The sequence below is a fragment of the Artemia franciscana genome, chromosome 21 (genome assembly GCF_032884065.1).
Source record: "Artemia franciscana chromosome 21, ASM3288406v1, whole genome shotgun sequence".
In the NCBI taxonomy this organism is placed as follows: Eukaryota; Metazoa; Arthropoda; class Branchiopoda; order Anostraca; family Artemiidae; genus Artemia; species Artemia franciscana.
The window spans coordinates 33,959,174-33,973,077 of record NC_088883.1 but is presented as its reverse complement, the minus strand read 5'-3'; the positions used below and the strand labels follow the sequence as shown (position 1 = coordinate 33,973,077).

The following is a 13,904-nucleotide window of genomic DNA, read 5'->3' as shown; positions in this document are numbered from 1 at the left end:
ATGTTAAAAGGATATGCAGCACATTGGATACATCACAATGACTAAACAGAAAAAGAAGATCTTTAACCAAATGAAATCAGCCGAGTTACTGATTCACTGCGATGCTTTAGCAAAGGATGTCAAAAGGAAGTACAGCACATTGGATACATCACAATGACTAAACACAACCATGATAAGATCTTTAACCAAATGGAATCAGCAGAGCTACTGATTCATTGCAATCCTTCAGCAAAGGATGTTAAAAGGATATGCAGCCCATTGGATACACCACAATGACTATAAGGAACACTAATAAGGTATCCAATCGAATGAAAACGCCAGAGCTACAAATTCATTGCAGTGTTTTAAAAAAAGATGTAAACAAGATATGCAGCACATTGGATACGTCACAATGATTAAATTGTAGGATAATAAGATCCCTAAGCAAAAAAAAAAAAAAAAAAAAAAAAAAAAAAAAAAAAAAAAAAAAAAAAAAAAAAAAAAAAAAAAAAAAAAAAAAAAAACACAGAAATCAACAAACAAGCAGACCTACCCATTCATTGCAATTACTTTTACTTACTAAAAGGTTATAACTTTTGAGAGAAGAGTTTGTGTGGACAATTCTCTTTAAAGACAAGTGTATACAGGGAGAAAATCAACATCTTTCCTTCCTTCATACATGGAGGGAGAAATGAATATATACCCCCTTCCTCCTTTGAAATTCTACAACAAAAGTAAAGATTATGCACATATTTGGATACTGGGCATAAAAATCATTAATTTTTTATATCCCTTGGAAATCCCCTTGAGTCCCCAAAATATTTGGCTGGATACATCTATCTATACACACAGACAAGTCACTGACAAAATTTCAAGCTTTTCTCTTCTGGATTTAAGAAACTACATCAGTATTATTGAACAAATAAAAAAACGAATATCTTTTGTCAAGCACTGTACAAATATTCCCCCAATTTTGCAGAAAATTGCCCCCCCCCTACTCTATCTTATATTTAGCTTAGTCACTAAGCTTAACAGAAACAATCATTGAGAGGGAACGAAAACTTCCTAATTCTGTTCCCACTCCACAGCGATTGAGAAGCTATTCTAACTCCACTCTCCCCTAATAGTCGAAACTGTGTTTAAGTATGCCAACAACGACAATGTGACTTGTCAGGGGGGGGGGGGGGAGAAGCAGCAGCAAATTTTAAAAATGAAAATCTTTCTAAAATTTATAGAAGGCTAATTTATTTCTAATTTATTTTCTCTTTGGCTTTTAAACACTTCTAAATTTTTATTGCAGAATTATAAAATATCCGGGCTTTGAACCAAACCTACATCTCAGACTCCAAATATGTAATATTCCACAGATGGTGCTATTTGAAATCCTTTCCATGCCCAAGGGGACACCGTGCATGTTTGTTCAAGAATTAGATAGAGGCTTAACTCTTGAGTTGCATGACAAATAATTGAGTTCAATACAATGCCAAGCAAGTGTTGTTATTTAAATTGTTACATTTTGATTAAGAAGAACCTTTAAATATTCATTCTCTTTCAATCCTACCATTTCCGCCATCATACTCACAATATATTAATTTTTTTCAAGCACTATATATTTACTTTCTTTCAACGTGAGATAGCCTGTACTCACAGGCTATGTCAACATTTTCACTCTCTGTACATACTCTACTGTGAGTACATACTCACGATATATTTCTTTTTTTCAAGCATTATGTATTTACTGTATAGTGAGAACACACTAACAAAACATTTTTTTTTCAGCGTTATGTATTCACTTCCAATCAATGCCAGACAGCCTGAAATGGAAACGACTTATTTTGGTCAAAGCTCATGGCAAAATTCATTCATCATTTTGGGCATGAAAATTATGGTGAGGGGGGGGGGGGCTCCATACGATTGAAAAAAAAGTTATTGAACCTGCATATATTGCTTGTTTACTTGCAATGACAACTTCACCTACATAAAGACTAGTTTGAAACGAAAACCACACTATTAGCATAAAACAAAAATTCAGCACTGTATTTTATTGTCCCTCCCATATTAGATTCCTCTTCAATTGAATTAGGTGTTGAATGACAAACTTAAAAGCATCAAAACCAAAATTTATTTTTTCATTAGAGACATTAAATGAGGATGGAGGAGCGTGCGTAGCTCAGGCAGCTTGGTGCTACAGGGAGTTGTTAGCAGTAAACTCAATCAAAAAGAGCATAATACCCTTGACCCTCCTCTGCTAAACCATAGTGAGCGTCAAAAGGGTGAAAATAAATGAGTGAACGCTACCTTTTTATTTAAAGAAAAAACAAACCTACACCCTCTTTGTTTTTCTCTTTGTTCTGAAAGAGATAGCCTGTTAAAACTTTTCTGAAAAATAAAATAAAATAAAGTACCAGCAAAAAGTTAAAGCAGAACAGCAGCAGAACAACATAAAAAATGCTAAGTACAAGGAAAATTTATCCTTCAACAAATAACCAAAATAATCATGTGATATTTACTACCACAATATTACACACTAAAATTAGAGTATTTTCCTAGTTGTTAACAAAATTATCAATGAGTTCTTGCAAGGGTTGTAACTCCCTCCTATCTATAAGGCTGAATTCATCAACAAAAAATATGAAATGCTTAAAAGAAGTATTCAAATGTGCCTCCTCTCCAAGATCTACAATTCGACTAAAATGCTGGTGATAAATATGAGCGTAAACTCGGAATAATCTTTTCAGTATCGTTTTCGCAATTGACAAAAAATTCTTTGGAAAAGGAACTCCAATTTTAGAGGGAAAGAGAGTTTCGTCATCTAACTGATCTTGTACCCAGGTCATTAAGTAGTCTATATATTTTGGGGCAGAGCACTTGATAGGTTTTTTCACTGTTTGTCCGTCAGCCCAATGGTATTCGTACTTAGGCCCTGCAGACATAACTGTGCAACTTTCTTCTGTGCAATACTCAGTTATAGTTCCATAGAGCATATTGATCTGATTGAAGAAATCGACTGTATTTACAGCAATCCATTCATTCAGATCTTCACCATCTGGAAGGGCAACAGCCAATCGTAGATTGCCAGAGCCAAGAGTTGCAGCAGCCTGCTTCATCAGGTCATACTGATGGGTTCCTTCTGGGATGTTCTTTTTGGGTTTAAATGTCTTGACATTTTTACTCCCAAAAAGGAAACTCATTCTGAAAGAATGAAAAGTTATTTTCAAAGATGAAGAAGAAGATGTAAATCGTGGATGCGTTCCAGGCACTCTTCCAGTTAACTCTTGACTCTCTTATACAATGACGACCCTCCTAATAATCAACGATGATTTTTTTCATTTAATCCAAATCAGGGAAGGGATCACATTTACTGATGGCTTCAATGGATTGATTGATATATCTCCTTTATAGGCCTCATTCAAGCTGTTTTTCAGAAACAAATATATAAATAAGATTGGAAGTGTTTTCTCCAATTCAAACCCTCTGGGAATAATCTGGAGTTAACCTGGTAAGTACATGGAACGATTCCACAGAACATAAAATACATAAGAAAACCAAAACACAATCTAAAAATATGTTTTTCAAAAAGAAAAATAAACGCTATCAAAAATTATTGCTTCAACAAGACTTCAAAAGTTTGAGGAATTATATTAAGACAGCCAATTTAAGTTAGCTCTTCAACAAGAGTGAATAAAGATCACTCACAAAAATGTAGTTCTTCCTTAAATGATGCTTTAATTCATAATAAACTATGTTTTGATTACCATTTATAAACAAAAGACAGACAAAGTTTGAGATAGCATTGTTTTGCATTTAGTCTGTTTGATGGTTAACAGCAGAGGGTTTAAAGGAGAGGGTTGAATTTAACACAAATACACCATTTTTAGGCCTAAAGATGTGGATTTCCCTACATGATGCCTGAACCTGTAATAAACTGTGGTTTGTTTGATGAGCGTAAAGAGAGACTCCTGCAGATCATTTTAAATTGGATTTTTCTTCAAGCAAAATACAAGGCTGAGAGGTGGGGGTGTCATAAGGAGATCCCAAATTGGAGTATCCCAAGACCAAAAAACTGCAGTTCCCTCAGGAATTGTGTTTAAATTTAAAACTAACACTGCAAGCCATCAGCAAGTATAAGACAGCCAGAAATCACTTTTAAAAAAGTCAAAAGAAGGGGTCAGAAGCTGGAAACAAAATGGAGTATTTTTGGGCCTAAAAATGCAGTTTCCCCTTGCATTTTCCTTAAGATTTAAATGAATGGTTTTCTACTAGTCATCCACAAAGAGAAGACACATAAAGATTCCCTTAAAATGGCGTTGTTTGTTAGTTAGCAACCCAAGGTCTTTAGATTAGTCAATATTACTGAATTTTATATTAGATCAACAACCTTAGAGAGGAAAGAGGGGTTTACATCTAAGCAACAACTCAGGACAATCCTACCAAAACTTTCATGGTATATTTACCCCCTTCCTGACACACAGATATGAAAAGGTTAATAACTTGATCTTATGAATTATATATATATATATATATATATATATATATATATATATATATATATATATATATATATATATATATATATATATATATATTACCGTGAATGTCTGAAATCTGGTTAATGTCGACATTCACTGTTGAATGTATGAAATTCCTTTTTCTCTGCTTGGATTCAATTAGCTTTGAGAGTCAGCTTTTTCAGTCGTATGCAGTCCATGATGGTAAAAGTTAAAGTAACATAAGCCAACCTAACCTGTCATCTTCAAACCTTGCATTAATTGAAAAAGTTCACTAGCATCCCCAACTAAATCCAAGTAGAAAAATAGTTGTTTTGGACATTCACCAATTTTGGACGTTAATGGTAACATAATATATATGTATGTATATATATATATATATATATATATATATATATATATATATATATATATATATATATATATTTCTTATTTTAAATTTTGTAAATCTTTACTTGGTTTTCCCCTTTCTTTTAGTAACACTGAGATTGTTTTAAAGCTTAAAGTGAAGGATCATGTAGTCTGTATAAAGAAAAAGTATAAAACATTTGAAGACAAGGCGAAAATTATCCTTTTAGGCTACAACTTATTTCTGTTTTTTAGCATCAGTTCTGGCTCTTGATGATTTACATCCTAAATTATTTAGCAAGTGTTTTTGTATCTTTTTTTCTTTTTAAAGTTTGATCAATATTTGATATTTTTTTTTATTGTAAGCGTTATCATTTGTATTTTCTTTAAATTTATATTGCAGCCTACTCCTCATTTTTTGAGAGAAATAAAGAAAATAAATAATAAATAAATAAACAATATATATATATATATATATATATATATATATATATATATATATATATATGTATATATATATATATATATATATATATATATATATATATATATATATATATATATATATATATATGTATATATATATATATATATATATATATATATATATATATATATATATATATATATATATATATATTTAGTTTAGGGGTTTTTGGTATTTTGGAAAGTAGTTGAGGTAGGTGAATGAAACTCGAAAATCATTCCATGTACTTATCAGATTCATAAAGACAAAAAACTTAAAATTAAAGTAAAATATTTTTGTGGATATTTAAATAAGAATAGAAGGAGAGTGGGGAGGTGACCCTGTTATCTCTGATTCAGAAGCACTGGAAGCTGTTATGACACTATCTGGCTCAGTAGAACTATCTCTGAAGCAAGATATAACTCCTTTGCTCTTAGTCTCCTTCTTCTAACCTTCAACTTTGGTTGCATAATAGGTCGGGGTTCTGAATCAGTATCAGAACATAAGAGATACTTTTTTATCATTAAAATTGAGGATCCATTATTTGATTGAACCTGTCTTCCAACTACTCCTTCACTTAAAAGCCAAGAATTCTAGATAGTTCTTCAGGATTTGGTAGACTCTCTTCATCAATTTGGTCTGAATTTCTAATCCTAGTATCAAAGGAAGGAGGGTCTACAAAGAGATAACCTTCTAGATGTGTTAAGATCGCAATAAACGAGGCCCCAGGAACAGAAACTACTTCTCACAGCTTCTTTAGTCTTTTTGCAATAGCTCCCAAGGTAAATTATGTATCATCATTCTTCTGCATTCTCAAAAATTCTAAAGACTCCAATATCTTAGCCTCATTTAGATTCACACCAGGTTTCAATGTTACCTTATAAAGTCATTGGTGGGCAACTTGAGCTGATGTTATACATAAATATCTATTTTGCAACAAAACATTCCTTGCTGATCTGTATGCTAGGGCATACAATCTGAGAGGTAAGCTATATTGAATAGAGGTGATTTGTACTATAACTGACACAAGAAAAATTTAAGACAGTAGAGGATTAGTGATTTCTCTTGCAAATAAATGAACTGCTTGTAGTCTGTGATCTATATCAATGGCTTCATTTTCTGAATCCATGCTCATATCAATGTTCATATACTTCAGAACTTAAAAAAAATCATTCAAGAGGTTTCATTTTGTGATAAGGCTAAATATAAGTGCATGGTTTTCTTGGAGGATGCGTGGCAGAACACTTGTGTCATATACAATTTTTTGAGCGCTATAAATAAGGATCAGATAGATTTAGTAGGTTGAGAGCACCTTCCCAGGGTATATTTTATACACTGGATTCCTTCTTGAGAGTTTCATTTATATAACTCATCTAATTTTCAGGATACTAAGAAGCCGTTATGCAATGGGTATCCACAAGGGGGAGGGGTCATAAACCCCCAGAAATGGGGGCTTTGAAGTAAATATAAGAAACCAAAGGAAGAGAAGCAGAATAGAAAACACAACAGAAGCACGGTTGATGGTCAAACCTTGGTTGACTATCAACCAATACTCTACTGCCCATCAAAATCAGACAGAGAGCCTTGAAATATTGACTGTGTTTTCTGTGCTACGAAAAGTATCATGTCTATAAAACTATAACATTTCATGGAGCATAATTAAATTAGAAAAGTTTTTTTTGCTGAAAGTAAGAAGCAATTTTGTAATTGAAAAAACAAAACAAAAACAAACTGAAATATTCTGCATATAAGGGGGAATGTTCCCTCACCAGCTCCTTGCTTGTTAAGCTACAGTTTTAATGTTTAAAAGGGTCTTTTTGCAATTCAATGGTTCTTGTGTCTCAGAAAATGTTCTTCAAAGTTTGGACCAAAAAATTAATAAAAATCTAAATTTAGAGAAACGAACGTGGAGTTAAGATGGGATAATCACCCCTCATATAAAGAACGATTTCTGTTTTTGCAAACCTGATCCTTACTTTCAGTATAAAAACTTAACAAAGGTACGATATGGGTACCCGATTTTTAAACCCACAAGTTTTTCACAGTTAAATTGTATATATCAGTTACTGTAAACTGATTGGTAGCACCCCAATCTTTCAGTTTTTCTGCTTAAGAATTAAAATATTGCATTGCAACCAAATTTTGGACAAAAATTTAATTATATTTAAAGAATTTGTAATGGTCAGTAGTTTTGTCAAATAAGTTCTTAATAACATCCTTAGTACAGAATTTTAGGTGCACAAAGTCTTTTTTACAATTCAAGTGTCCTTCTGTTTCAGTAAATGTTCCTCAGAATTTGGACAAAAATCAGAATTTAGAGTAGCAAACAAGGAATTGAGAAGGGGAAATCACCCTTCATATAAAGTACAGTTTCTGTTTGTTGCAAGTTTTAAACTTGATCCTAACTCTCAATAGAAAAACTTGTTAAAAAAAAAACAAAAAAAAAACTGATTATTTTTAAAATCATTCCCAGGCCTAACCAAGGTATGATTTTTAAGCTCACCAGTTTCTTGCTGTTTAAGCGTATATATCAGCCATTATAAATTAATTGGTTGTCCTAATTTTTCAGTTTTCTGCTTAAGATTAAAATATTGCATTGCAATCAAATCTTGGACAAAATTTGATTGTATTGTCAAAATTTGTAATGGTCAGTAGTTTTGTCAAGATCATTTGACATTTTTACTACAGAATTTGTGTGTACAAAGAAGGGTTCTGTCGTTCATATAGATGTGAATTCTGATTTTCTACACTGACCAAGCCATTACAATCATTACAATACAGTTTTCAGATGTTTAAAAACATATTTGCATATATGTTATATTTTAGTCTGCATAAATGGAAAAAGACAAACCTTACCAATCAAAATTGCTGAAAATAAATTCCTACTAGCATCCCTCCTCTACCCCAAGAAATTTCCTAGCAAGGCTTATGATGGCTTGCCTGGCCTTTTCTATCTCTGTGCTGGTAGGCATGTGAATTTAATATTTTAAGCAATATAGATAAATATTTTTGCAATGGAAGGGACACCATTACCCCCCCCCCCACACACAGACACAAATAATAAAGGGGTGGATAAAAAATATTTGTGGGAATCAAGAGGGATTATATATCAGTTTCCATCCCATCTCAACACTCATTCAATATTTATCAGGGGGCTTAATTAGACTTGGGATATTTGGCATTAAAATGCCCTCTTTGAAGTATTTACCTCAATGTAATACTTAACCACCATAGTAGCTGATCCACACTTACAAATCCCAGCATATTATTTTATGAAATAGGAAGCAAATCAGTTTGCTTAAACAAAGCTTTAAAATAAATGTCAGCAACATTTTTGTGCAACAGCAAGGGAGATGTTACCCTACAGTACAATTATTCAGGCTTAGTCTAGATGAAAGGAGATTAGAGATTAATTCCTACTCCCTCCCTACACATTTCTACATTTATCTAAAGGCTCATAGAAATTTGGTCATTGTGTAGCCCCTGGCTACACAATGGCCAACCACCCCTCCATCGTAATAGCTGATGTGCACTTATACATCATTAAACAAAATTTCATGGAAAAGTGAATCAACAATATAACCTAAAGTATAAACTATACTTTCTCTATAACCTGGAAAGTATAAAACATGCTCTTTTTTAAATGTTTAAACTGACTGCTATATCAAAATTTTTAGTCATTGGCATCTAGGTCTACTTTGGGAGGAAATTGTAGTTTGGTGTCACAGAATGGCAGAAAACAATACTTTCAATACTTTCAACAATACAATTGATGTAGTCTGTCTAATGACTGGGTTCTTATTAGTTATAGCAACCACGCCAATCTTGGGAGAGCGCGAAGTTAGAAAACAATTCTTGCTTCATGATATTCAGAATAATTGTAGCTAATCCCGTTTTTCATGCGGACCCGCTGTACTTACCCCTCCCCCCTAATGTACAAAAACAAAGCCCAAATTATATAAGTCAAATGCATTCTGTCACCTGTCACTTATTTTCCGGTTCTTGTTTCGTCACAGTGACTCAATTTACAGGAACACAGGTTGAATTAAGAGAGCCGCATTGGGAGAATATCGGGGAAATATATAATTTGGGCTATATATTTGCACATTACGAGGGGGCTGGGGGAAGTATAGCGGAAGTATTCTTTATAACCTGGAAAGTATAAAACATGCTTTTTTTTTAAATTTTTAAACTGACTCCTATATCAAAATTTTTAGTCATTAGCATTTAGGTCTATTTTGGGAGGAAATTGTAGTTTGGTGTCACAGAATGGCAGAAAACAATACTTTCCTGTGGCACAAGTAATAAACTTGGTCAAATTGACCAAAGACTTGAAAGCCTAATTAGGGTAAAGCCGAGTCAGATAGTGTCTGTCAGAGCTAAAGCACGCATAATCTTTCTAGAGTTATATTAAAAATGTTTATTTTCACTTCTCCATGGTTGTCTATTATCTTAGGGCAGAACTAAGGAAGGAAGATATGCATTAATGGTAATTCAGATGATCTATCTTAACACAGGACTGAAAATGTTCAGCAGAGTTGCAGGCAAATCAGCAATCTAGATTTTTCTGGTCTCTTAAAAAAGACCTAGAGCTTTTAGTTTATGTTCAAATGAGCTCTTTCCTAACTTCCAAGGACATTTGGCTTGATACAATCACCTATGGAAAAAATGGAAAATAAATGTGCATCTGTGATCTTTCTTCTGAAAACAAAAATTGTAAAAAAAATTCCACATTATTGTAGACGGAAGCTTGAAATCTCTACTGAGGGTTCTCTGATTTAACTACTTTGAATTAAATGTTCAGCAAGATAAGGTGGTGATGAGCTTCTTGTAGAACACCTTGTTGGTGATGAGATATGACAAAGGTTTAATATCCCAGGTTAGGCTGCACTTTGCATTGGCCCAGTCATGAATAGCTTCTTTCTTGAATGTACCTATGACTTTGAACTGGATGGTGGCTTTAGAGAGGCTGTTCCAGAGAGGGACAGCACATACACACAAGAAGTACTGGCCCTCATGTTGATGGCAACAGGGGACTTGCAGCTTCTTTGAGTGACCTCTTGTCATACTTGTCATTGCAAGGGATGAGCAGAAAACTTGACTGGCAAGGTTGTTTTTGAGCAGTAATTGTGTCTCCTATCTTCCTTTGATAACTAGGGTGTGGAGTTTGAGAGACACAAGGCACTCCTTATATGGCTTGTCTTGCAAAGCTGGTATGAGCTTGGCTGCTTGTCTTTGGACAGTCTCAAGTGCTTTAACATCCATTTTATACACAAGAGATGCCAGGGTCATTCCAATTTCCAGATGTGAATGTACTGTAGCTTTGTACAGCTTCTTGACCATAAATAGCTTCCTGGTGGTAAATGTTCATTTTATGAGCCCTAGGGCTCATTTTGCTTTAGCAACCTGAGCTTTTGTGTGGCTGTGGAACTTGAATTCGTCCTTGACAATAGCCCCCAGGTCTTTCTTCTCACTTACAGCCTCAAGTAGGCCATCTCCAATATGGTAAGGTTGTCTAGGGTCATCATGTTTAAGATGCAGGACTTTGCATTTTCATGCATTGAACTGCAAATCCCACTTAGCACAAGCATATAGTGTTAATAGGTTTTTCAGGTGAATTGTACAGACATTAATATACATGCTGAATAACATGAGCCCCAGGATTGTGCCCTGTGGAACTCTCCTAATAACAGGAATTTTGTCCAAATACATTTTATCAGTGGCATCATAAATTACTGCCCTCTGAGTTATTCCAGTAAGAAAGGCAACTGTATCATCTTTCACTCCGTATGCCTTCAGTTTCAGGAGAAGAAGTTGATACTGTATTTTATCAAAGGCTTTACTTCATTGAACAATATAACATCCACTGGAAAGCCACCAAGTCATAAGATTCAATGAGGTTTGTGTTTATTCAGCAGCCTTTACAAAAACTAAGCTGATATTTTTGAAAGTGACTGATTTCTTTAACAAATCTAAGACTGGCGTTTTCAAAAAGATTGCTTGCTTTTTGAGGGATAAGTCAATTTGAAAGCTGGAATGTAAGCTTAAATTTCGTTTTCTTTTTTTTTTAATTTCTGAAGAAATAAGGCATCTCAGTTCAAGAGGAGCATTGTACTATTTTGAAAAGTTATATTTTATATAGTTATTTTAAAATAAAAACATAGTATCTATATAGGGAGGGTGAATTTTTAGTATAGGCCATTAGAAATGTGAAGATTTTTGCAAAACCTTACTTTAGGGGTATTTGAGATCTTAGAAAGCTGTTGATCTAGGACAGGTAAATGAAGCTTCTAGGTATAACATCAGAACCTAAAATACCCCTTGAAGATGTTTTTAAGTTCCTATCTCAACTCGTTCTGTAGCTTATTTTAAGGCTTAGGATGTTGCATAGAGATAAGTCTTTTACTGTATTAATCTTGTGACACAAAAATCTTTCCATAATATTGGCTTGAATCTGATTTTATTTCAATCTATGTTTTGCACACAATAAATTAAGATTAATGATGCAGAATGATTGAATATATAGTAAATTTGTTACTTATTTGTTATAGCAACAACACTCAAGAATTAAGCTGTGCAAAACTTGAGAACAAATCAGTTTCATCTGTCTATATTAAGAAACAATTAGCTTACACTCAGTGGAAAACAGATGGTGGGTAACATAATATATCAGACTTATTTGGCTATATATTTGTACATAAGGGGCAGGGGAGATAAAGTATTTGACAGCATGAAGTTAGAAAACAATTCTAACTTCATAATATGCAAAATAATTACAACTAACACATTATGCATGCAGATCAACAATGCTTTACCCCCTCCCTTAATGGGCAAATATATAACCCTAATTGGTTTCTAAAGTGTTTCTAATTTTCATTATCTTTTGGTATTTTTCATTAGGATTAACCTAACTTCATTTCTTGAGTATTGCTGCTATAACCAGATAAGTTCCATAAATTCAACGAGTTGGTCCCTTTGCCAGGAATCCTTGCCATTTAAAATTTTGCCAAGTTTTTTTTTCGTTTTGCATGTAAAATTAGCAAGGCTACTGTAGCCTACTCTGTTAGCCTGCTTTTATTTGAGAATTTTTCTAAATATATTTAAAAAGAAACTTATTTAGTATTAATGCACATTTGTGGGTATTGAGAAGGGAACATATTAAGAGAATAATTTTTTCCCTTCTTATTTCTTTATTTTGTAGCTGACACATTTTGAGGGCAATTCTCCTGTAATTCAACCTCCCACCCTAAGTGAAAACATAGAGCCCAAATTACATATTTCTCATGTGTCACTCTAGTTTTAATTTAATGCACATAAATTGAATTAATACTGATAAAATCAAGAAATGGAAAAACAACACATACAAAATATATACGCTAATTTGGGCTATATATTTCCACACTGGGAGCAGTGGGGAGGGGGGTAATTGGGGTATATTATAGTGGAAGAGACACCAAAAATGTGTTAACTGCATTATTTTGTAGAGGACCTATTATGAAGTAGTCTAAGAATAATTTTCTTAACATGTTTCCTTCTCTATAGCCTCAATTGTGCATTTATATCTTTATTCCTAAGAAAAATTAGGCTATCCTTTCCCATCCCCCTAACCATGCTTACTACTACTCTGGTGCCTGCCCCCCTACTAATTTTCAGTGGGCACCCTTGCCCTAAGCTAGGACTATTACTTTAAGTTGCCTGTCCAGCATGATATGGTGCAGTGGCATAATTTTGTCAAAATCCTACAGAGGGCGGGGGGGGGGGTGAGTTAGAGCCAATTTTCACATATCAATTAAAAATGACAGTAAAAACCAAAAAATGTGCCATTTGATAACATGTAATACATATTACTGTTCATACAGTACTGTTCTGACCACAGAAGAAAGCCTATGCCTACACATCAAATACTCAAAGCAATTTGTGAAAAAAGCTATCTTTGGCAGTCTTATATTGAATCATGTAACACCAAAAATGAACTCCCAAAGCCAACATCAAAATAATGATAAATGGTCTGTGTACACAAGAGCAAGAAATAGGGTTACTAAGCTTCTTAGAGCCGATTGTAAAGAACTTGAGATGCATATTATTCAATCTAGTATTACATCAACAAAAATGCTTTGGAAGTATATAAATAGAAATAAACCAAACCTGGCACCCTCTGTATCAACATTCACACATCCAACTACACAATTAACAATGGATAATGATTTTAAAAAGGCCCACATTTTTAATGAGACCTTTGCTTCTGTTTTCCTTAAGCCAAAACCAATATCCTCATGTTTTGAAATACCAACAACATTGCCTGAAACTACTTTACCCTTTAATGTTTCAGATTTCTAAGTAATTGAAGTGTTTGAGATTCTTGATAAATTAGACACATCAAAATCACCAGATGTAAATAGATTTGCAAACGATATGATCCAAAAAGTAGCTGCAGAAATTGTAGAGCCACTTAGGCTACTTTCATATTTAATTTATCTCTTGCTTGTGGGTCATGTCCCTCTGGCTGGGTGAAAGCATTAGTAAAATTCCTTCATAAACAGGGTTCCATATCAGATTTTACAAATTATCTGCCAATTTTAATCAAATTTATTTTTTCTCAAGTG

The 13,904-nt window shown here is 33.5% G+C and overlaps 2 protein-coding genes across 2 annotated transcripts in view; both read right to left on the bottom strand.

Moving 5' to 3' along the window:
- LOC136040971 (uncharacterized) overlaps positions 1-13,904 on the bottom strand; it is a 52,391-nt gene that overhangs the window by 35,896 nt on the left and 2,591 nt on the right. The window lies entirely within an intron of this gene.
- LOC136040736 (MOB kinase activator-like 1) lies at positions 2,526-3,170 on the bottom strand. The gene has a single exon (XM_065725041.1). It carries the CDS (start codon positions 3,168-3,170, stop codon positions 2,526-2,528), a length of 645 nt encoding a protein of 214 aa, XP_065581113.1.